Source organism: Xiphias gladius, chromosome 24, assembly GCF_016859285.1.
Source record: "Xiphias gladius isolate SHS-SW01 ecotype Sanya breed wild chromosome 24, ASM1685928v1, whole genome shotgun sequence".
Classification (NCBI taxonomy): Eukaryota; Metazoa; Chordata; class Actinopteri; order Istiophoriformes; family Xiphiidae; genus Xiphias; species Xiphias gladius.
This window is the reverse complement of record NC_053423.1, coordinates 22584339-22610262: the sequence shown is the minus strand read 5'-3', so window position 1 is coordinate 22610262 and position 25924 is coordinate 22584339. Positions and strand designations below refer to the sequence as shown.

Below are 25924 nucleotides of genomic sequence, written 5' to 3'. Positions count from 1 at the left end.
AATCACTGGTGGACACACACTGAGGCTAATCCCTCACGCAGCACTCACACACACATGCAGGAACACATGCACATGCGGTGCAGGCTGAGATGTTTGGACAGTGACATATTTTGTGTTGATTTGCCTCCGTATTTCAGCACATTGGATTATAAACGAGACGCTGAGTATGACGTTAAACTGCTTACTTTCTGGTTTAACATGAGGATGTTTTTGTCCACATGGGCTGGTTAGTGTAAACTCATATCCCCTTTTATACACAGACCCCCAATTTCATGACAAGGAAAACGAATCCCAAACGGGCAGAGCAAATGAAACAATTTTTCAGGGTCAAACGGTAGAATGCCCTTTGGCTGCCCAAGTCTGGCAAGGAACCAGGATCAAACTGAGCATGTTTCACCTGCTGAGCACCAGATCAAATGCAGGGGGAAGAAATACACCAAAAAAAGGCAAAAAGTGACGGTGTCTTGTACAGCAGCATCACCAGGGAAGCTGCAAAAAGTGTCTGCTGATGTCTGCGTGTTGCAGACTTCAGGCAGAAACTGACGCCCTAAGGATTTGCAGCTGCAATATCAAAAATGATGACTTAATTTACATTCATGTAACATTTTCAATTACCTTTTCCCCCTATAAGTTTGAGGCAAAAGGAATAATAGGGCAAACGATTCAGAAACGTTTAGTTTGATGTGGATGGGAAATATCTCATCTTATAATATTTTAAATCCAGTGTGCAGGAATACACTGAAACACATGAGAGAGAAGACAAAAAGACATTTTTGAAATGACAAATATACCTACTACCGAATTCACTCTAATGCAGGATTTCAGTTGCTTTTCTGTGTCTCTTCTACTTACTGTGTAATGTAATGTGTGTAATCATTGACATTTTTGTCATATCATGGTTAACATTCGTGCAAAATGCAAAATAATAAAAACAAACTTTCAAAAGCAGTGTTGGTGTTTTGCTGTGCTTCTTCCTCTGGAGCTTTTGTGTGGCATCTGAACCGTAGAGAATTAAAAACCTGGAACATCTGAACCCTGCTGTATTTTTATGTGACAGTTAAGTCTGCAGGTCCATTTTTGAGATAGTGAGAATAATGTAATGTTTGCTCTTGAAATCATGAATTACAAACACCAATAAATAAGTGCAGTAAGTGTTGTATTTTTTTCTATCTAAGTTGTCAGAGTCCTTTTTAAAATACATTCATAAAGTAGTTTAGTTATCTAATAAATTCCACCCGCAATTTTCAACTTCAACACTCTAATGATCATAATGTAAAAGAGAAAAACCTTAAGAGGAAAATTTCACAAAATTTGATCAGTAAAACAAAATCAATCAATCAATTAACTTAAACAATAATGTAACTAATAATTTAGCAAAGTAAAAATAAAAGTGGATATGATTAATGACCTGTCTCTGCTAACTTTATCTCTCTGTAGTGAAATAAATGGAGAACAGTAGCTGCCTGGAGCGCCAGAAAAATGTATATAAATGTTTATGTTTGGAAAAGTAGTTGGCAGTACATAAGGGTAATTATCTTCAATTAAAATAAAAATAGTATGGTTATTTAAATGAATTGGTGCGTTTACACTAAAAAAAACACATTTTAAAAATTCCAGAAAAATGAGGGTCCACTAGTTTTGTGTAATGCAACTTTAGCCCCCTTGAGGGTGATAAAGCATCAAAAACAATGTGCTGGAAACACCCGGCATTCAGCCACAGTAGGTGGAAGGAAACAGGTTATGGTCAAAAGATTTTTTCTTTTTTTCCCCTACAAGCCATCTTTGAAACGAGGCAGGTGTTTAAACTGTGACTCTCGTATTTTTGATCATTATTATAATCGTCATTAGTCACGCAACAAATTACATGTGTACCACACACATCCTCTGTCTAACCTTCCCGTCAACTGACAGAGGAAGCAACAGAAGCAGAATTCATATAAACTAGCAAAGTAACTGTGAAAATAATAATAATAAATGTTTAAATAAACAAAACAGTGTTATAAAACTCCCTTAAAGGGAGACTTGATAGCGAGAAGGGCGAGATGGAGAACATGTTGTCGAGTCTTTGATAAAAACTTATCAACCGTGGCTTTTCTTTTGCCCTTTTCCGTGGCTCTGAGGAATCTTTTGTTTTGCAACCTCTCTCACGGCAACTAGGGCATTTTCTGTCTGAACACCTCGTGCTACACTATCAGTGTCCTTTACTGATTACATCTCAGCTCAGCTGTGCTAATATATTTTCGTTAAACATGCGGATACTTTTCAGGGTAACGCAGCATTATAAATACATAAACTGTGAGCCATCTCCTGGATTACTTACCATGGTACAGGAGGAAAAAACAAAACAAAAAAACCTCCATATTTTGGCTAGAACAAATAACCCAACTGAATTTATAACATTTATAGATTTTGCCTCTATAATAATGTAATGTGGCTGCTGAGGGTATAAATTGTTAAATAATGTTGAGGAGAAACATGTATTGCATAACCAGTGTATTTTCCATGTGTGGCTTTTGCTTGATGTTGCCACAAAGAAATATTAGGCTCTTACCATCGCAGTTACAAAAGATCCCTTAACATGCTTCTTCCACGCATCAGTCTGTACTGCACATGTCCCGGGTCCTGCAAGCACAGAAAAATTTGAAAGGAAGAGATCACATCTATCTATCTAACTATGCATCTATCTATCTATCTATCTATCTATCTATGCATCTATCTATCTATCTCTTTTCTATCTATCTATCTATCTTTCTATCTTTCTATCTATCTATCTATGCATCTATCTATCTGTGTATCTATCTATCGTTCTATCTATCCATCTATCTATCTGTCTATCTTTCTATCTTTTCTATCCATCCATCCATCCATCCATCTTGGTTTTGCCTTCCAGCGCAGCGGGTCCACCGGAGCCCCAGTGTCCGCCAATAACCTCTTCAGCAACTGACACACGGAGCTGAACTTGTCTTGACCTCTTGACCTCTTACACGGGATGTGTCTCCCTCACTCAGTGACATGTGAGGCGCAACGTGACCACACAACCTGCCCTGAGGAGCCAGGCTGTAGTGTTTCGCGGTGGTTCGGAGCCAATGTTCAACTGTAAGCGAGCACTAAGCCAAATCCTCCACCATCATCATGTTTTCATCCTTGCAGGGGGAGGGAGGGTTGACTACGAGGCAAAGTGGGGGGAGAGACAGACACACACGGGGCCTAGTCGCCACATCTTTTCATGCGAAGAAGCTGTGCCGCTAAATCGTCAGTAATCCGTATTTATTTGCACTAGATATGTATTACAACATTTAGCTAGTTTTTGACTAGAAGGATGAGATAGAGGGGGACCACGCACTGCTAATCGGGTTTGTTTTTGGGTCTCTAGCTCGCCTCCGATGCATTCGGGCTAACAGGCTTGCTAGCTAGGTTAGGTGGCTAAACGTAGCTGTAGCGCTTAGCTTGTTTCGCCAGTTTACACCAAACGTAGCTTAATTTTAGACAACATGAAACGTCGAATACCTGTTTGCTTGAAATGCCATGTTGAGATATATATGAACACTGCAATTTATATTCGAGGAGGGCTGCCAGGACAAGCTACTTAGCTTCAGGGGCTGGCACAGACGTTTTAAGTGTTGGCTAGCGGCTAACGTTAGCTTGCAAGAACGGTGGTTTGTTGCCATCTGTCTGGGCTCCATCTATACACTGGAATCGGATGTTTTTTTTTTGGGTTTTTTTTTTTACTGCATTGAACCAAGGTAACATAGTCAGTGATGGGTGTAAATGTACTGTTTCGTATTTATTAAATGACACAGCGTCTTCGCCCTGTGCTGCAACGGAACAAGACAATCCTGGCATCAGCTGAGCAGCTGGCTGTTGTGCAGAGTCCTGCTGAAATGCTACATCAGATGCCAAAAATCCATCAGATACATAAATATTTCTATTTACAGCCAGGCAGACAGGCCTTGTAAAGGACTGCGTTTTGTTCGTTCTGCTTTACATGGTCATGACCAAATCGACACTTTCTGTGCCACACCATTACCTCATGCAGAGCTCTTTCTTGTATTGGAATTTCAGACCCGTTTTTGGTTTCCCAAATCGACTCCGGCCCGGGCCTCAGTCCGCGGTCTAGAGTTTGATAGCGGGCTGTTTGAGGCGGAAGCACGTCGCTGTAAAGCTGCCAGCCGGCCGGCCCCTGTGCGCCAACCACCATCATGGGAGACAGCAGAGGTGAGAAAATAAATGTACTGATTTTGTTATCAGCAGTGCAACGACATGACTGTCAAGTAATTGCAACTGGAAACTATTGTTCATATTACACATTTGTTGTCATGCCGGCTGTAGAATGAGGCCTACGAAAGATGTGGAAATAATGAATGATGAGCATATCCAAAACTTGCTTAAATGATGCTTTTTAAAATACGTAGTGACAGCTGGCACAGTTGACCTATAGCCCTCTGCCTTCGAGAGCATACAGTCATTTGAAATAAGTCAGTCAGGGTTGATCATCCAAATTACCGTTCCACCGTTTGTCTAAAGCAAAGTGGGGTTTAATGCAATTTTGATTATTTGAAATTAAGTTTTGCATGTGTTTGAACATTGTCTCGTTTCAGCATGACAGTTGTATTGTAATACAGCATTTACCGTGATAGATTTAAATGCTCCACCATAAAAAGCCCAGACTCCTTGATGTTTCAAAACTTATGCAAAGGCGAGCAACACCTCAATTCTAAATTTTATTCAAAACACAGTAATCACAGCACAACACAAACGTCTTAATGATAATGTCTGTTACTGTGACTGTCTTACTGTTTATTGCCAAAATCTTGCCGTGTTCTAAGGATAGTATAGAGTTCACTGTCGGGCCCGATGTTTAACAGTAACATGAGAGCAGGATATCAGTGTCGCAGCACTTTGCTTTGAACCTCTGCTACTACACCAGGAAATGAATAGCAAACCATGCCAGGCTTGGTGCCAAGCTCAACTTGTTTACCTACATAGGACTCTCCACTCCCTCACTATGCACCTTGAAGTCAGTATTCCTTACAAGTGGTTATGCACAGTGCTGTGTCAGAAATTGATGGAAACTGGTGATGAAACAATACCTTAAATTAAAGAAAAGAAGAAAATAAATGTTCTCAGTAATTATAAGAATGATTTCTTCTGTTTGCTGAACTGATAACTATTCACATGGTAGTGCAAGCACTGGCCTCCAGAGGCCACAGTAGATGATTTGTGTGGGCATATGATTGGCTTATTTCCTTTCCAGTGTGTTTGAGACAAGAAAAAATAGATTCGATCAGATGACAACCAAGCACACAGCCTTAAGCAGTGAAAATGCAGTACGCAGCCAGCTGCAGAAGAAAGCACCAAATAAATGCAAACCACAACATAAGCAAAAATAAATAAAACAACTGGCATAATAAAAATCTCAAGCAGTGGAGGGATGGCAGAAGATTTATTTAATCAGCACCATTTTCATTTGCATGGTTTGCTGTTAGTTGCCAGCACTGGGAAAAAAATATAGTAAAAAAAAGTTCAAATCAGATTTTTATTTTCCAGCATGAAGTTAAATCTCTTATTTCATGTTTCAATAAATCTTGTTAGAATTAATTCTTACTCTTGATTGCACACCAGTCAGATAGAGCAAATACACATTCAAATATCTCAGGTGCTCTGTGAAAACTGATGATAAGCCTGAGAAATGCAGGGAATAACTACCAAATGCCAAATGTTGCTGTTAGTTGTCCACTGCAGTTTCATTAGGCACCAAACCCTGGGATGATAAAACCAAAGGCAAATTTGACTGGAAATGAAAATCAGCTTTGTATACTTTACATTGTGCTGTGAGGATGTTTGACATATCATCGTCATTGTCCTTTTTAGAGGTTACAATCAAGACAGCGCTACAGTTCAGTTTACAGTAATTACTAGCATTCCATTTTAGTTGTTTTCATCTAAAAGGCATTAAAAAATAGTGTAAGCCTGTAACATTTGGTTGACCCCACTATTAAAGACCCCATGACCCTAGATGGGGATAAAGAACCCAGGGTTTTTCTTAAAAAAAAAAAGAAATATATAGATGCAAATATAATAGGAAAGCAGTCAGACTGCTTAGTAGTTGTGGAAATAGTTTAACTAGTTATAGACCAATAAATTTGCAAGTCATTGGTTGTATATCAAATTTAATCTGTGCCAGCCCATATTTAATATTTTTCGAACTGGTATTTGGTTGATAATTGAACTAGCTTATTTGTGTTTGAGTATGCCACTTATTACAACTGTTAAATAAATTTCAATTGTCTTGATTAAAAAAAAACAAAACAAAAAAAAACACACCAATCACCTCTATTAAGAAGTTTTAAGCCTTTTTCTGCGCAACACTATATTTAATTAACGATTACATCAACTATATGTATATTGTCCATTCTCCTGTCTCTTATCAGATTCCCGCAGCCCGGACAGTTCGTCTGTGTCCTCCCCTCCATCAGGCCAACGCTCGCCCCCGCTGGTTCCCTCAGCGGCAGCTTCCATGACCTCGCTTCCTCCCATTACCTCCGCCGGGGTCAACAGCCCCATCAGTAGCATCGGCTCCCCCTTTTCCGTCATCAGCTCTTCACTGGGCTCGCCCTGCCTCCCTGGCACGCCATCGGTGGGCTATGGCCCCATTAGCAGCCCGCAGGTAAGGGGGACTGTTGTACGTCAGCGATATTTTTTGAACATCTAGCCACTGTGTAGTATTTACAGTTTGAATAAGATTTTTCTGATTTCTAAATATTTTTAGGCCAGAGAATTTATACAGTTCAAGAACATGTAGAAATTTGCAAGAGCGCTTCTACAGGCAAATGTTTAGTAAAGAATTCTCATTTCAATTGCAGTGGAAAGTAGAAATGTACCCCTTGAAAGATATCAGGCTATATCTTGAAGATACCAAATAATAACATATCACAGTTGAGTTTTTGACAGTTTCTAAGATTGTCTTGATCGCTGCTTGCTACGACCAAAGTGACAGTTAATCCAGCTCCTTCTACAATACAATAATATCAAGTAAAATGATATATTTTTTGTTTAACATTACAGCATAATTACATAAAATTACTGTTTTGAATTCAATATTTTGTCCTTCATCACAGAATGGTTGACAGAATGGCTGTCTTTCTAAGTCTTTCTTTTCCATACATATTTTGCTTCCCATCTTTCTCACTTTGGTTTTGCCAAGACTCCTTTTTGTCTCATCTATCTGCCGCCTGTGTTGCTCTCAAGACCTTATCCTCTCAGTTTTTCAGAGAGCTATAAAAGGCAGGGCATGCCTTAGAGAGGAATAACAGGACAAGCAGTAAAAACAAGTGGTACACACTTTTCTCATTGCGGTCTTATGTTTATTGCGCTGTCATGCTGATGATGTTTTGACTGTAGCGCACATCCTTATGGAGGCAAATTGAGAATCATGAAATGCATCAAAAAAATCCTCCTTGTTGTCACGCTGTTCACGTTAGTTTCTGTCGTTCTTTCAGATCAACTCAACAGTGTCCATGTCAGGGCTCCATGCAGTCAGCAGCTCTGATGATGTGAAACCTCCATTGGGCTTGAAGCAGCTGTCGTCCCACAACCCAGGGCCAATGCTTTCCCAGAAACGCCTTTGTTCCATCTGCGGAGACAGATCCTCTGGTGATTATACACCTTAAATCCATTTTTTTTCTGCCTTGTCTTTCAGTTACAACTGTGAAGTGTAGATGGTTAAATAGTTGGTCGGAGGCCCCATGAGATCCCTTAAATTTCAGCATTGAAAGAATTTTTCATTTCATGTTTCCCTTTGTCTTAGTTATTTTGTTCTTTTCCCCCCACCTTCCCACCACCTCCAGGAAAGCACTATGGCGTCTACAGCTGTGAGGGCTGCAAAGGCTTCTTCAAGCGAACAGTGCGCAAAGACCTGACCTACACCTGTCGGGACAATAAAGACTGTATGGTGGATAAGAGACAGAGGAACCGCTGCCAGTACTGCCGCTACCAGAAGTGCCTGGCGATGGGCATGAAGAGAGAAGGTGAGCAAGCAGGGAACTTCAGCATACCTTGTGTACCACTTGTTCTCAACCCTTTCTGCCGGTGACCCCTAAAAACAAGGACACTTATGACACCAAGGGTTTAAATGCACAAAATTTTCTCACAAATTATGATTTTCAAAAATGGGTTATTTACTGGTAGCTGAAAAAAGCTGTGGTGTATTTGTTCAGGATAGACAAGGCTTACATTTGATTCAGCCTTGCAGCAGCACTCTGTCATGTTATGCGCTGTCCACTTCAAATCTGATTTCAAGAGTATCCAATAGTAGTTGGGGCAAAAAAACCAGATGTTGGACGCGTACTATTGTGACACTCAAGAGTAGCAGCTCTTGAGTGTCACAAGCGGCTCATCTTGTGATGATGATGAGTGATTGGCTAAGTTCTGCGTTTCCAGTGCTGGAAGAAACTCGTTTTTCCTTTAACAGTGGCATATTTGGTCTGTGGGAATGACACTGCTAATAAAAAGCCAACTGCTAATATTGATCATAAATAAATCTAAAGTTTAGCCAACTTCACTAACAGGGGCTAACAAGCTCCTGCAAACGCGCTGGCTGTTTCACAGCTCGGGGGCCTGTCTCGTTCAAAGTCAGAATTTCAATTCGGGACACGTTGTTACATGTCATCAAGGGTTTCCCTTTCCAAAGGTCCTTCCTGATCTGTTTGAGAAATTGCAGCCTTCTTTTACCCCAAAGTAGGGGACACAACTGTGTATGCTTTGCACCCCACAGCATCCTAAAATCCATCGCCAGTCACTTGTATAGTGCCTAAAAGGTATTCACTGCCCTTTTACATTTTTTTTTTTCATGCTTTCACTTTGACGTTTAAGAGTATTTTTGCTGTTGATCTTCATCAAAATCTTTATTACATCCACTGTGATTCAGTATTGTAAAACGATAAACCATGAAAAAGTACAAGGGGTTGAGTACTTTCAATAGGCATAACAGTGTGGTGTGGCAGTCCTAGTCTAGTCATAGTCTGGAGGTATTCTATAACCATGTCATATTTACCAGGTGTTGAGTCTTCAGGTGGCCATCAGTCACTGGTAAATACATCCCTTGATTTGGACCACTGAAAAAGCAAATGCAGCAGCAAAGCATACATTTTTTGTCTCGTCAGCTGCTATTAAACTGTAACACTGTTAAAAAGATTCCCGTCATGTTTGAAACAAAACGTTCGACTCCAGGTGAAATTCCTATCGTCATTATTATACTGGTAACAATTATAGCACCAAAGGACTGAAATAGCTCATTTTATTCAGAAACAGACAAAACCTGAAGAAACTACAGCTGATCTGTATGATCTGCTTCGTACAAGTGTCTTAACACTGAAAATCCCCTTAGATCCGTTTTAAGACGGCCAGTCTGCTGCTAAATCTCTTAGAGTTGAGCAGTGTAGGTAAGAGCTGAATGTACTATACCTTCTCATATTAGATTGTTAGATTGGGGCTGAATTCCCTGGCATGTTACGACGCCACATTTATTTTATTTTATCGTAGGCTAATCATAACTCAGTTCATGTTGGATAGGTTGCTGAGATGTGTGGTCACTGTTTCTATAATGATCACTGTAGCCATCGAGTGTTATGTTCAAGTAGATGAAAGGAACTTTGCAGGGACTTCCTATGTAATCTGCAATGCTAAATCCTGAGCCTAACTTTTTAAATTCACCCATAACCTTTTAATGAGATTTTTTTTTCCTCTCGTTTAAGGTTATGGGTGAAGTTAAGCCTCAGTAATATTTGCACAATAGGGAACAGGAAGAACGAGTGCAGAGTTGTAGAGGGGGAGATGGGGGTGGGTAAGCCTTGTAAACACTAACCCCCTTTCCCCCTCTCTTCCTCTTTTTGTTTCCTCTCGTTCTCTCTCTCCCCCCCTCCCTCCTTCTGTAGTGGCCAAGATGAACGACAGATGTAAGGAGAAGAGGGAGGGAGGGGTGTATGTCTGTGCCTGTATGAGTGAGCAAGAAGCAGAGAGATGTTATATTGCATATCAGTTAGGAGGCACTAGTTTAAAGTGTTTACCCTAGTTTCTTGCAATTGCTCAGAGGTGCCAGGACCTTTACATCCAGGGAAAGTTTGCTGAGTGTGCACATTACTTTTAATCATCATCCTACGTTAATTTAAAGTTACTTATTGTTTATTCTCACCTGGGTGCCGCCCAGTAAGATCACAGCTACTACAGTCAGCCACAGAGCAGTTCCACTTCTGTTGAGGAACATTAAGTTCCTTGTTTGAGAATACTTTGATGTTTGTAGTAGTAGAGAAGGGAAAGGTGTTCACTGAATTTCCCACACAGACTTTTCAAGCCTTTTCATGACTTCCAAAGTGGCAGCTTTCCATCACATGCCCACCTTTCAAAGTTGCCAGCGACTACCAAAGCCTTTTCTTTTTCTGTATCAAATACAGACACAGTGACATTTGCAGGTTAACAGTGATATCAAGTAGATTAAAATCAAGAGTTTTTCAAAGAATTTGCTTTGCGTCATATTAAGTACACATACTAGGTTTCAGACTTTAAGCGACTTCTTTAATCTGTTGTCAGACGTTAATAATCAATAATTTATTAAATCAAAAGAATACAAAATACTTTTTTCCTTGACAGAGGCTTGTTTGAACATTTGATACATGCTGTTTACAAGGCACAGTCCAAGAAAATTTGATATTTGAATCATAGATTAAACTAAGTAATGACAGTACGTACAATTACTACTCCTTGTCAGACTTGTCACTATTGAACAAATACCCAAAAATTGTTTCAAAAGATAAACATAACAATTTACAAACTTTTTGGGAGTCAATTTGACGAGACTGTTAGCTAACACAGTGCCGTTCATATGTATTTGGACGATGACATTATCTGTTGTATGACACAGCTGTCAGCTTAGAAGTTGGATGAGCAGTATAGGCACTTTTTTAGTCAAAACCCCCCAAATTTCGGGGCAAAGGAGCAGAGCGGTGATCCTAAACATACAACCAAATTTGTAGGACCCAACAGTGGGATGTTCCTGACTGACCAAGCCAGTCGCGTAACCTCAGCCTGTGTCTACTGATGTCTCCGGGTGGCAGACTTTTGACACTGAAGACTGTCAACACCTTTGACTGCAAAGGTTTTGCAACAAAACATTAGATTATAATGACCTGACTAACTTGATTTCTCGAACATCATGAAAATGAGAAACCCAATTTCCCTAATCTGGGCAAGGGATTAAGAGAAACCTTGTTATTGTAGTTATCCGCTGAAAAAAACTTGATGTCATGACGATGAAACATTAAGTCTGGACAAAATGCCTACTTTCAGAAAACCAGTGTCACATTTCATTCTCATTCCCACCTGAATGTCACTTTAAAAGAAATAATAATAATAATAATAATAATAATAAATAGTCATAATATATGGTCCATTTCTGCCTTGGTAGTGGGCCTGAAAGAAGTGTGAAAGACAGTATGAGAGACTTTGAATTGTACATCTGTGTCTCTCTTTCCCACTGTTTTGCACATTTTTTTTCACATTAATTTGGTCTTACTCTGTTATCTTTCTCCATTCTTTTTGCTTCTCTAAACCATTAATTTTCTCTCATTTATTATCTTCCTTGTCCACACATTTTCACCAATTCTCCTCATCTCACTTTATCCATCCTGTTGTCTGTTGGCACATCCGTCCTACTCATCTTTCTTCCACTACCTTTCATTCGCTTTCTTTGCTGTGTTCCTCTTTTTGTCTTTAATTGTGTCTTATGTTCTCTACCACTGTCTACCTGCCCAAACCCTTTGCTTCCCTATCTTTGACCATTCCTTTGCTTTTGCACCTTTCCTGCTTCTCTGTTCTTTCATTTTGACCTTCTTTCACCCATCCTTCCCATCCACATTTTCTCCTGTCTACTCTCCCTACTCTTTCACCCTTTCTCCTCTTTCTTGTCCTTTATTGTTTTCTTCTTTTCCTCTCTGCCCAATCCCCCGTCCTGCAGCTGTCCAAGAGGAGCGACAGAGGAACAAGGATCGAGACGGCGAGGTGGAGTCGACTAGTGCAGTGAACGAGGAGATGCCCGTGGAGAAGATTTTGGAAGCAGAGATGGCTGTAGAGCAGAAAACAGAGCTCCATGCAGATGGAAGTTCAGGTGGCAGCTCTGTGAGTAGTCTGGGTGGTGGAAATCAACCACTAACAGTCTTCGAGTCATCGAGGTGCTTTGTGTAACATTTGAAATTATTTTCAAATAAAGTTTGAGATGTAAATATTGAACGTATGAGATGATTGCCTGTTGGTGTGAATGATACAGTGCCTCATAGTCAAGTTATTTGATAAAAATAATAATTAATAATCCTCCATCCTAAATCTGCTTTATTCAGCCCAACGATCCTGTCACCAACATCTGTCAGGCAGCAGACAAGCAGCTCTTCACCCTGGTGGAGTGGGCCAAGAGGATCCCTCACTTCTCTGAGCTGCCCCTGGATGACCAGGTCATCCTGCTACGTGCGGGTGAGCTCCCGGTCTGACTTGAGAAGGTTTAATGAATCAGCAGTCATTCTGCCGATAGGTTTTTTTCCTCGCCTGACCTTTTGTCTTCTTTGTGTCATACAAATGCATTGTGGTATGTCAATGCTAAATGAGAATAATTTTGGCCCTTACACAATCAGACCTTATAGGGCTTTGTGCCGTTCCTTCATGCTCTACTACAGCACCAACATACTACGTCCAATACAGCGTTTGGTTACTCTCATTATATAAATGAGGGTGCAAAAAACATTAGATGATTTTATACATTAGACACTATTAGACAAACACAGTTTGTACTGCTTCCCGACACATCCACCGCCGCCAGACAGACCAGCAATGTTGGCGATTTGTTTCCACACGCCGTTATTCCTTTTTATATCCTGGTAATTCGTTAAGGACACATCGTAGAGAATTGCGAATCCAGAGAACAGGAAAATCGGCTTTTCCTCTGTTTTGTTTAAAGTTTAAAAAGCTTCCTTTTTGTAGTGGAGTATAGTAGTAAGCAAATTCCGATCGCGATTGAGTGTCACTTGCACTGTGTCCGATGATATTTGCATAAGGTTGAGCCTTTCTTAACTTTCCCATGTAGTGTAGCTGGGCGCTTTCTGAATCTGTTGAGCTCAGTAGGGGGCGCAGGACTGCAAAGCCAGGTCTCATTCGCAGTGAATAGCAGCTGTCTCTTTTTCAGCTTCTTGAATCAGTATGTGTGACTGGCCCATAGGGGCTAATATTTACAAAATAATGACAGTAGATGTGTAATGAGAGATCTTCAGTTTGCAGAATTAGGTCCAGGAACATTCAGTCATATCAGGTATTAAGAATTAAATAGCTGCGCAACAAATACAATATTTAGACATTTTAATTGACTAGAAATACTGAGACACCAACTTTTCAACAGGCTGGAATGAACTCCTGATTGCATCGTTCTCCCATCGCTCCATCTCAGTGAAGGACGGGATTTTACTTGCCACTGGCCTGCATGTCCACAGGAACAGTGCTCACAGTGCAGGTGTTGGAGCCATCTTTGACAGGTAATACACAGATGCTCATACGTACAAACAGTATAACTCTGGCAGACATAGTACATTACTGATTTCCCCAGCATTCAGGAGTTAGGTTGGGTGACCTAATTGGAGAGAACATGCCACCATAAAATTAGTCTGTTCACTGGAGAGTTTTAGCATTATGTGATTTAAGTGCTTTTTCAGAAGCCCTTTTACTCCACTTTGAAATCCAAACTGTGTAGGATCCCTGCTTACAGTAGATCCGCTTCTAGACAGTATTAGGACCATCTACTCTTAGCTTAGAATAGACTCCCCCTGAAAGGCCAGGTAAAATCCACAATCCCCTCTTTAAATCACCTGGTAATTCCACAACAGTCCTGAAAGCTAGATGAATAAGGAAAAAACGCTTCTCCTTATTTATCCACATGAACTTCTCTGTCTCTGATGGTTTCGTACTCACTGTTTCTATAAACTAAACACACGTTGATCTGGTACAGCTGGATTAGTGACTGGGGTTTAGGGTACTCTGTCTTCATCTTTGGTTGGCTGCAGCTGCTGTGTTTCTGCGTTGGCTGTGATTGGCTGAGAGACTTTGCTGCTTTAGTACTGCCTGTAGGGTGACAGCGCATGCCGGGGAGGCTGGTGACTAATGCTTACCCATAGACATGCATGCGCGCACACACGCATATACACACTCGGTGGCATAGCACCTACTGCAGCATTTGATAATGTTATCATGGCTGGCTAATGTACATCACTAACTTGTGACTATATAGTAGGAATGTCCCTCAAAATACTTTAAAATATGTTCATATAATAGTTTACATCCCATACTTGTAGAGGACACTGTAGAGGCCATGGGTATATATTTTGGGGTTACATTTTCACCACAGCATAACTGTCCAATGATGCTATCTTGACATAAAGACCTTTGTTGTCTTCGGATCACCAGCCTGTCTTGTCATGATCATTAGATCCAAATGCAAAAGTTTCTGATAATCATCTGAACTTAATAATCGCTGCCAGTCTTTATATCTGATCTAAGGTCACAACAGTGTAAAAGAAGTTAACTGCCCGTGACACACTAAAAGTAATATTGTAGAAATTGAGCCATATGTGTTTTCTGTAGGCTACGGCATGATTGGTTTCCACTGTCAGTCCAGAGTCATGTACATTTCTATCTAAGACAAGCTTGTTAGTTTGAGATCCTGACATACCAACTCCATGATCACTGGAAAACAAAGCATAAATATGATTAAAGCCATGGCCTCTCCAGCCTTCTGCGTTATTGCATCAACCATCAGCTACTACTTAAAAAGTGAAGTTACATGTTTCTGACATGTCACTACAAACCAGTAATGAGAGAATTCAAAATATACCATTCTTTTGTTGCTGTTAGGAGTAGTTTCAGCATGTTAGTAATTAAGATCTGTAACTTAACGCCGTAATAAAAGCTGGTTCATGTCATAATGGGATGTTAATGCATTATCCAGGTATTTTACATCAGGTTTTAATGCACTTGCAGTGCTTTTATTGAGACATTTTGTTGTTCATTACATCATCAACCGCATTAGTTTAAAAACAAAACAAAAACAAAACACAAAATACTGCAAATCTCGATTACTTCCATGTAAAACCCCAATTACATCTCAACGTGTCAATTCACTGTTAATTACACAGTAATTACATTGTTATAATAGGTTCATTTTGCTGACAAGTCAAGTCAGGTTTAAAGCAAGCTAACTGGGCTCATGGCGAATGGCTCAATGTTTTTCCTCTGATACTTATTCATTTTTTCTCATAGCACTGCTTCTAGCAGCAGGCTTCTGTTTCAGCTTGGCATCAGCACCTGTTTGAGGCTATTGAATCATATTTTATCAAGGAGGATGTAAATAATAAAATATCCCAATATCATTTCTCTACAAAGCATTACTTGAATTAATTTTTTTAACGAGGGGGGGGCGACTGAAGTGCAAAACAGCTGCCTTTTAAAAAAAAAACAAAAACAACTGAACAAAGCAGAAAACAAGAAAACAGAACTACAGAGTGGAAAACTTGATATTTCACAACACAAATTGACAAAACAAACACGCATTTCAGAAATCTCAACACTTTACAAACTGAAAAAGGGCTGGTACCTACTATTTTTGTCATTCTAAGAAGGATGGGTTCTTGCTGACCCAAGTAACCCCAAATCTGTCAGGGAGGGATGTGCAACAATCTCTAACAGGTGCACACAGAAAAAGCCTGGCGTACCGTGCCCTTTTGTCCGCGTACTCTTTGGATTTTAGTCACATTGTAGCCATCCAGTCAGTGACGAGAATGCCAAAGACCGTGGGCACCGTTCTTTTCCATTTTGTTGTGTTTTCTGAAATGTTGTGTTTTCTGTTTTGTTGATTTACGAGTTGTGGATTTCTGTTTTATTGGTTGGCTTTGTGTGCTGTTAATTTGTTTTCTTAAATGTTGTATTTTGCACTTTGAGCTTCTATTTTTTCACAAAGTGAAAGCCACAGCTCAGTGAAACTTTCTTAAGTTACTGCTCCTGATGTATTGACATCTAGCTAAAAACACCTATTAAAAGTCCAGGGGTAATACTTTTTTAATTATTAGTTTCATGTTTACTAATGGTTTTCTGCTGTTATACATCTGGCTCATAAGATTTATCGTAACCTCCTTTCTGCTTATTTTAATACATGTGACTATAGTGGTGCCTTATGTAAGACTACAGTTTATGATGTCATAAAACTGATCAAATGTTTATCAGAGGTCCACATTTAGCATTGTCGGTGTTTGGGTGCAGGGGCAAGATATAGTGAAGTTTGAGCCCAGGCACGAAAAAATGTTAACAATCCCCATGCATACTGTTTTACAACAGTTTGTAACACCAAGGATTTTCACCATGTGAAATCTCATGTAAGCACTATCGCTCTGGGCTCAGAAAACAAACAGAATACTGCAATAATAATGTAACTGTGTAATGACATTGTAATAACACATTGTGATTGAATACACAGGGCGCACAATGCCGAGGTTGGGGCCATATTTGACAGGTAATTACTCCACTACACAAACACTTTTCTTAAACCCCTCCTCTTGAGTCAACACTGAAACAAACAGAACCAAAGCTAAAAGGTTGATGCTTTGAGGCATTTCCGCAGCTTTGCAGAAGCCAGCCGGTTTTGGCTAAAAGATATTCTTCTGTACAACATACACAGAGAATTGTTTGACCGAATCACTCAGTGAACTATAGGGTGTGGGGTAGATGGTGATGTGCTGCGTTTTGAATTTGATTTCAGCACCATATTTGTTTTGTGACTTTGACTGCTGGAAGCCTCGTCCAGTCGCCTGCAGAAAGCCTTTCATCTTTTGCCCATTAACAATGCCTCTTCTTACCAAACCAAATACTTGTTGAGCCTTGCCAGACCATAATGAGCAATTCAAAATGTGTGGGCTGGCTTTGCGAAGCTAAACTAGCTTTCCCAGGGCATTAAAGGTGGGATGTGATTGTATGACAAAATACTGTATTACTCCAGTTTGGGATACTATTTATCACAGTCAGGTCAGTTAGTCTCGAGAGGACGCAGTTTACTGTTGAGCCTTTTGGAGGTGGTGTCGGCCCTCCTCGGTCCAAGAGCAGGGCTACTTTCCACCACTTTCTCCACTAAATATTTACACTAAAACATTTGTCCTTTGTGCTGGGTGTCTATAACAACTTCATCCTCTGTATTGTGGGCTTGGGCGGGGTGGGTTAAAACGAGTCCACGTCATTAGAAGCAGATGTCAGTTTCTGATGATGGAAGAGCAAATAAAGTGTTCCTAATGGCCATCCCTTTCCCCCCCTCCCTCCCTGGTCTGTAATGAGCCCTCCTCTTTCATCTAAGTCATATTCCTGGCAGGAGACCAGAAGTAGTTTTAAAAGTGTTGCATTTGCGGCCCACGCTAATCCTTTTAAGTACAAACTGACATTCTGAATATTATTGCAGTACACATCTAATGAAGCACGGTTACTTATTTGATTGAAAATGTATTGGTTAGTTTTTATTTCTACTGGTTGCATGCATTTTTCTTTAATAACAGGACACCTATCTTACTCCCGTAGGTAAAGATTTGTGAAGTATTTTTTTTAAGAATTACTGGATGGAATTTAAAAAGTATAGATTATAGCACCCAAAGTCATCATAAAACCTCACTGTGGCCCTCTCTTCGTTGCATCAATACTTTACATCTCAAAATAAAACGACATGTTCGAGATGTGTTTGGAGACACTACCAGTTTTAAAATTGAGGATTTTGACCAAACCCATGGCCCACCCGAAAATGAGCAGTTTTTGAATCCTTGAATTTAAAAAGGCAGTAAATGTTATAAAAAAAAAATATGAAAATGAATTTGGTGTGTTCATTCCTTTCTGCGAGTTAAAACATTTGTCTAAAATATGAGTGTGTGTTAAGGCTTGGAGAATTAAAATATGTGTTTAGCCCCTGAGCCCTGACTGCCATATTCTCTTGTGTCATTTGAATCATTGGTTGAGGGAAAGATGGTGTAAAAAAATTTAGTTAGGTTTTTACTCTCCAGCCATGATAGATTTCACTGTTTTGCAGTTACTTTCACAACACTTCACAAAAACCACCACATATTTTCTAGCACAACTAATTATAAATACAACAAAAACCATTGAATTATTAAGCATGAAAAAACGGAAAAGAAGAATCAGCCACAGCCAGAACTTACCACCCTTTGGTGGCTGCAGTTTGCCACCCTGGCCAGTTTTAATCAATGTTTGTTTGTTGGGGTTGTTCTTCCTGCTGAAGCAGCAGTTCAGCCATGCCCTTAATGGTTTGGACGTAAAGTTATTACTGTGAACAGTAACCATAAATAACAAAGTGATCATGGAGTCAGGTCCCTCTCTGTTTTTCTTACTCTCTTCTCCCCCCCTTTCTACCTCTTGTTTTTATCGCTTTCCCACTCTCTCTTTTTCCTTATGTTCTTTCTTCTTCTCCGTCCTTTCCTTTGCTTCTTCTCCCTTCCCTAATCCGGCATTGTCCTCCTGTCTCCATCTGGGATTTCCCCCTGCAAACCCCCCCCCCCCCCCCCACAGGGTTTTGACAGAGCTTGTAAGCAAGATGAGAGACATGCAAATGGACAAGACAGAGCTGGGCTGCCTTCGAGCCATCATCCTCTTCAACCCAGGTAGACAGAAAGTTGGAATGTTGAATATCATTTGGGACACCAAACAAAAAGCGGACAAATTAATGTCTGAAAATTTTAAGAAATTTTAAAATGGGAAACGTAAAATGTATTTCATTCCCATATCAGGATAATGTTAATGTTCTCCGTTTTCACCCGAAGATGCCAAGGGTTTGTCCAACCCCAGTGAGGTGGAGCTCCTGAGAGAGAGGGTGTACGCATCGCTAGAGGCTTACTGCAAACAGAAATACCCCGATCAGCAGGGCAGGTAAGCTGTAGCGCACACGCGTACTGACAAGTAAGAGGTGAGGTCGTTGGTTGTGACAGGTCACGCTGCTGCCCAAACACAGTCACAAAACATTCAACTCAGCCGCTGTAACATGCAACTGCAGCACAGAGCAGCTGGTCGGAGGCTGGATGTAATGCTTTGGTTTCAGCCAGGACCCTTGGCAGGAGAGATCTATCAAAAAAGAAACTCGGAAGGTCTTTTTTGTTCGGGCACCTACCTTTAGGACCTCTTACCTAATGGTTGGTCACTCGACAAACTGGACGGTTGTCTCTTGATAGAAATGACGTGTTTCTGACGCACTATTACAGACCGTAACTGCAGCTGTTGCATACCTGCAGAGTTTTGTAATGTCATGGGCAACACGAATGAATGCCACAAAGTGCGTGAGGTGATTGATCGATTGTTGCCACACTAGTTATTGTATAATTATACATTTAATTTTGTCTTCCTATTTATAGGAAGGAATAAATGCTGGGCAAGGTGTGACATACCATTTGACAGCTTCTGAGAGTGTCGACACACTGAGCATAAATGAAGCTTTACACTGTTGATATTTTTATTATTGATGTTTAGGAATGTATTTTGCGATGTGTCCCGACCAACTTGACTCCACAGCCTGCAGCCATTAGTTCTAATCTAGTAAATTAAATTTCTTCCTTTTTCCAGAATGCCCCCTGACAACAGTTTGAAGAATACTATTTTTTTTAACTTGTTTTTCTTGCTTCGTGCATCTTCAGAATTCTTGTTTTCAGTTTATATGATTGATAGATCTATGGTCATTTCTCACTCTACTCTCCTTCTCATCCTTCCCTCCTTCATCCAGGTTTGCAAAGCTCCTACTCCGGCTCCCAGCACTACGCTCCATTGGTCTCAAGTGCCTGGAGCACCTGTTCTTCTTTAAACTGATTGGTGACACGCCCATCGACACCTTCCTGATGGAGATGCTAGAGGCGCCACACCAGCTCACCTAGAGGAGCCAGGTTCCGGTCCGGTCAGGATTCAGTGCACACCAAGATTACCGGCACGTCGCCCCGTGCTGCGTCGTCGGCTCTTCTCGTTGGGCCTCACTTAACTGCAGCACCTGCTGGTTTAAATGTACTGGCTCTAACACTTATACACGTATACACACACAAACACACACACACACACACACACACACATACTCATACTGTCACCGGCTAATTATCTCACACATGCACATGCTGGTCTTTAATCCTTGTAGGTCAGTTCAGGCATGCAGCCTGAACTGACATACAACATAACTAATAGACAGATAATATGTCTCTGAATGGACAGTATGCTAATACACAAGCATACTTACACACACACACACACACATATTCACCATCTTTTGCCATACTCAGTTTTCCACCATTGGGGTTACGATTCAAGGAATATATGCCCTTTTTATCACACATATACAGTAAATGTCTTAATTTCAAGTTAGCCTTCGGTTTTCACATCTTCACCACAGTGGGTTTTTGCTTCTGCGTAGCTGGTGTACTTCCCCTGTTTTTACTTGGGTTACTAAGTTACACTGCTACCTACACTTCTGTATGTTATATCCATCACTAGTCGGTTAGTTATTCATGTACGGTTTTAGCTTGAAATCAGGTGCATAGCATTTCAATCAACTGTCCAATAATCAATCAAAGTCACTTCTTATTCGTCAGGAGGTGTCCAGTAATGGACAGGCAGACACACCCTCCCAGTGAATTCATCCAATCTCGTAAACATTTGAAATATGTTATGCTTTTTTTTTTTTTTGAATAATTCATGCTGAAACTTGATTGAGTTTCTATTTTGAAGTACTGTACTCATGAAATGAGAGCTTTTTCCAAGGCATTGAAATCCAGGAAAAGGGGGCTGGGAGCACTTTGTTGAGCAGACAGACTTAGTCCCTCCCACCCTGTTGCGCACAGCGGGCTTTGTAAGACAAGAAGAATGACTTGAATTTTTTTTTTTTTTTTTCTCGTTTTGATTTTATCTTTTCCTCTACTTTGGCAGTTGGTTTGCATTTTAAACAGTTTGAGACTCCCAGGAAGTACAGCTTCATGCAAGACAAAATAGTATTTGTTTCTCTTTTACCTCCTGTTCCCCCAAATCCTAACTTTTGCTGGTGGTCATTTATGCACTTTTGTGAGCTGTAACTGTGTAAATGTTCCTGTTTCCTAGAAATGACCATCCTCTCTCAGACACCTAAGACGACCTTGAAGGTACTACGTGTAGGGTTTTCTCATCATTGCGTCATTGTCAACTCAGATCTGATGATTTGTTTTAGAACTTGCTAGATAATTGGCCACTTCCTATGAAAAAAATAACCAGCTTTTGGAAATTAACACTAACTACCAGACAAATGGTTAACAATTTAGGCTCTTGGCAGGTATGTTACTCTGTCCTAACACCCAGTGAAAGCCTATTATTCTTGATAGGTTGCTCTGTATTCCAAAAAAATCTTCTTTGTATCTCCTATCCATTGGCCATGGGAGAGGAAAATAATTTTCTCTGCTCTCTGAACAATGCCTCTTAACTGGTCAGCCTGTATCTAAGTTGTGTGACCAAGTAAATAAATAAGTCTGGTGTTTGACCCCCCCGTATCAAGCAGCTATTGAAGTGTCCTTGTACAAAACACATAATCAGTTTGAGAGGCATTGCTTTGTATTCAAGATCCCGCGCTCTTTCCTCTCTGTAAAATTAGGTGGAAAAGCAGGATTTTTGTGCAACACAATCTGGCAGTGGAGATAATGCAACATTTCATTTCACCTGGTAGTTAATTGCCTTATCTGCAATATAGTACTTGTCCAGCCCGTCACTCATGGATTCATCACTGGCCGTGGATATGAATTGGTAAACAATGCACCAATGTTTGAACACACAGTGGACTTTTTGTGTGTTGTTTTATTGTAACAATGAAATTAATTATCGCTACGTAATGGAAATCCTACACGTACTACCTGCGGCTTTGAAAACTTTATTCAGTGTGTATTGGCTCAATGCTTGCGACTTTTGTACAGTAAATGTAAATAATAATAATAAAAAACAAAAAAACAAAACGCCACCACCACAGGAGTCATGCAGAAACAAAGGCCTGTTCACACTGGTGAAGGTGAAATATGTGGCTCCGACAAACAAATTTAAAACCTCTGTTTTCTGCTGTTGAATCAACCTCCCGTTTGTGGACATCACCATGAAATTGTTCTCGAGCCCAGGGCCAAACCACACCTCACTGCTGCTTTTGCACCAACCTCTGCCAATGTTTCCTGTTGTTCTTGGCAACTGATCGGCCGGATTTCATGGACAATGGCACTTGACATTTACTGTGATTGAAATTTGTGGGCAACTGAATCTGAGCATTGCAGTGAGAAGTCAAATGCAGCTACTACATGATCAGGAGATATAAAGCAAACTATGAATTAAACCGTCTGCACGCTCGAAGATGAGCAATACTGGGGTACACATAAAGATTTACTACCATTTTTGTTAGTAAAGTATTTAAAGGAGTGTTGACATTCTGAGGTGTACTTAGCTTTATTGTTAGTCACAACATTTAATAGAAACGAGAAACGTACATTTTGCAGTATCATTCTACAGGGAAGAGGTACAGCTGTCCTCTACCAGGTGCTAAATAACTAATGGTCTTTTAGTTTAAGACTTGCACATTTACATCAATGCAAACACAGTATGCAAGTACACAGACAAATCAGACAGCCATTGTCCACTCTTTGAACAGGTCTGCTCAAGATGTAGAATTCCCTCTTAGATTTTTTTTCTTTCTGTTATTTTATGACCCCCTAACTTTATTGCAGACTCCCAACGATGGAAAGTGAATACCAGCTAAGCGCTTGTACATTTTGGCTGTGGCTGATGAGTCTTAGTTGCAGACACAGCCAGAACCTTTTGTATTGTAGAGAGCAGTCAGGCTGGTGGAAGCAATGGAAGTGGCTGTTGAATTTGGGGATCCACCAGCTAGTTTGACTAGAATGAGCGATGAGCTTCCTGCGCGGCAGATAGTCCAAACGGTTCTTCTCAGAGAGGATCCTTGGCCTCCCCCATGTGATGTGGACTTGGAGGCCGGCAGTTAGATGACCTGTAAAACAGGTGGTTTTGTTTAACATGTCACTAAGTTGGTCTAACCTTAGAGTTTGGTGTTGTTTCAGTTTTTTTTCTCCATCCATGCATACATACAGCCAACTCAACAAAGTTGTCTCCAGATGTCCATTAGTTTCCTACCTGCAGAGAAAAGTCAGCCCCTCGTGCATCAATGCCGCCTCGTTTCGGCGTTTGCTGGCAAAGAAAAGCAAGGCGGTGGCGAGCTTGTGATCTAGTTGACAAGCACCAACATCTGCTAGCCCTCTAGTCCCGTATATACTGTGATGTGGTCTCAGTGCTTTATGGCTTGAGTTGGTTCCCATGAACTAATACCTGGAGTCCGAGCTTTGGGACTTCAGTGAAACGGATTTTTTGTGGCCGTCAGGATTTGCGATCTGCGACCTGGACTGGAGCTCAGCTATCCTGAGACAACTGGGCCATGGAATGGAGTTGTGAGCGCAGCCCAAAATGCGCTTTTTTTTTTTCTCTGCAGGATTTTGTTTTTGGAGCTTCCTCTGTTGAATGTTCAAGCCTGCTGCTACAGCATCATGTTTATAGCTGTGGAAGGGAATGATAACACAATCAGTCAAGTGCTGGAAGATCCGCTAGTTGACATTAAAATACCAGTCACATGCACGGCGGACTGAGCAAATGCCATCTTTGTTGATAATTCATCAAAAAGTCAAAATATGCAACTTGTATATTCATATTGTGGTAACACGGTTAAACAGTTGTAATGCAATATGTGCATTGTGTTTCTGGCATTTGTAAATTCAGCTTAGTCTGTTACATAAGTTAATATTAATTGGCAGTGAAAGTATTTATAATTCTTATCCCTCCATGTTACAGCAATGCATTTAGGTTTTGCTATACCCTTTCTATATTTCTTTATATTTTGCTATGAGCTTAGGTCGTTTAGAGAAATATAAACAGATACAGTAAAAAAAAAAGAGATAAAAAAGAAGCAGCTATACAGTCCTTGCGGGTTCTGTATGCTAAGCCACTTTAAGCTTTGCTGATCAGGCAGACTTTTAGCAGGAGCTGGTGGTTAGGTGTTTCAGTTCTTTTAGCATTTGTTATACGGTGTGTGTGGCCACATGTGTATGCTTTCATGCACATGTGTACGGAATCTGTCTGCAGCTGCGCCTTTTGACTGGCAGATCCTGTAGCTTTGGCTGTGATGTGCCGAGCGCTGTTAAATTGACGCGTTGAGCAAAGCGATGAAAGGGTGCACAGAGGAAAAGGAGCCGGGCTAGAGGAGTGATTAACTTGCCTGTTGACCTGATGCTTAATCAACACAACCCAGCCTCCTCCCTTCCTTCACTTTGCCTCGTTTCCACTGCTTTACTTTAAACTTAACAAATGCTTGTTCACGCACCCATGTGTGGGCTGAAAACTACTGGCTTTGCGTTGGAATGGACTTGTAAAATAAAACTATGATTCTTGGACTGTTTGAAAAGGATGTGAAGCTTTTAGTGGAATAGGCGTTGGAGAGCTGTAAGGAAGGGATTCAGTGCTGTGTCCCCCTCTTAGCTTACTTTACTTGACGGCAGAGCAGCGACGATCTGCGGTCGCCACGGGAGACCGCCGGATCGCACCGCACCGCCCACAGATGTTTGTCGTTGCAACCGTGTGCACTCAAGGCAGACGCAAGCTGTGACCTTTTGACTGTGTAGCAGTATTGTTGTCGCCATCTTTGTTACATTTTGAAAATTACTCGCTTTTTGAAGATAAAGACATTGATTAAAAATGCTTTTCTTTTTTCTTTTTTTTTAAAATGGATCGCAGGCTTTGACTGAAGAGTTGATCATCGTGTATAGATCAGATATCAGGATGGCATTTTTACCTATTGACGCAGGCCCCCTGGAGCCCAGGCCCGGCGTAGGCTATGCAGCCTCGAAAACCACCACCGTCACGGGTTTGTTTATCACTGCCGAGCTGTTTGCGGATGTGGCTGTTTTTTAAAATGCAGGGCAACTCGGTCCCCAGTGCTTGTTCGTCATGTATGTTGTGATTATTGTGCCAGGGCACCAAACAGTTTGCGCCAGCATACTAAAGAGAGGGGCCCTGCTAGGAATGGAATGACAGCTTGCGTGAAGAGGGGAGGACCGGTCACGGGAGAGTGAAGTAGACCAGTGTGTGGCCCCCTCTGGCCGCTCGAGCTCTGCTTTGGGACTTTTTAGAAGGTTCCCCAGGTGGAAGACATCTGCTTTGGTTTCCAAGACACAAGGAAATGCATATGTGAGTGAAATGGAAATGAGGAATGATTTAACAGGGCTACCCTAGCCTAGCCGTAGACCTGCTCTACTACAGCGGGATAAGTGGGGGTTAGGTGTTTCTGCAACTGGGTCCACGGCAACCTGACATGCGTTTACTGTGTTAGAGTCATATGTGGCTGTAGCTGGATGCTACCAGCAGGAAAAACCAAACCTTCGGAGTCTGTTTCAGATTATGAGGGAGAAACTGCGTGTCTGGTTGTTAACACACACAGTTAAAAGACCACCAGAAAACACAGGTCTGGTTTGCACCTCTGCGCAGGATCTGGTCACACTAGATTAACTTGATGGGAGGGATCAACTGCTTATGATTGCTCTCCTTGAGGAGGAGGAGGTTGTTGGTTTTTAAGGTTGGAGGAATTGTGAAGGGTAGGTCAGAGAGCGAAGGAGGGAAGAAAGGAAGGCCAGGGACTTACAGAACTGGGATCAGGTGTTCATTTGTCGATTTGAGAAGTAAAACAAAAAACAATTTTCCAGTAGATCTAGAATCTTCCTTTATTGTTTACTCTTCATCTTTAAAATTCGCACACTGTTTCTTTGTCTTTTTT

At 40.9% G+C, this 25924-nt stretch overlaps 1 protein-coding gene across 4 annotated transcripts; it reads left to right on the top strand.

The window, feature by feature from the left end:
- The first annotated feature begins 4101 nt into the window (after nt 1-4101).
- On the top strand, nt 4102-25143 carry rxrba (retinoid x receptor, beta a). Of its 4 annotated transcripts, XM_040121218.1 has the most exons (12): nt 4102-4215; nt 6432-6667; nt 7500-7653; nt 7848-8027; nt 9933-9953; nt 12008-12168; nt 12387-12516; nt 13433-13565; nt 16553-16588; nt 18634-18725; nt 18885-18990; nt 19835-25143. In XM_040121218.1, the coding sequence occupies exons 1-12, from the start codon at nt 4200-4202 to the stop codon at nt 19980-19982; spliced, it is 1413 nt and encodes a 470-aa protein (XP_039977152.1). In that variant the 5' UTR covers nt 4102-4199; the 3' UTR covers nt 19983-25143. The 4 variants fall into 4 exon arrangements, with proteins under 4 accessions (XP_039977152.1, XP_039977153.1, XP_039977154.1 ...); XM_040121219.1 differs by lacking the exon at nt 9933-9953; XM_040121220.1 differs by lacking the exon at nt 16553-16588.
- The last annotated feature ends 781 nt before the right edge of the window (nt 25144-25924 follow it).

Coding starts and splice junctions, on each gene's coding strand:
- rxrba (XM_040121218.1), top strand. Junction 8,028..9,932: donor GATGGGCATGAAGAGAGAAG/GTGAGCAAGCAG, acceptor CTCCTTCTGTAG/TGGCCAAGATGAACGACAGA. Junction 13,566..16,552: donor GTTGGAGCCATCTTTGACAG/GTAATACACAGA, acceptor TTGAATACACAG/GGCGCACAATGCCGAGGTTG.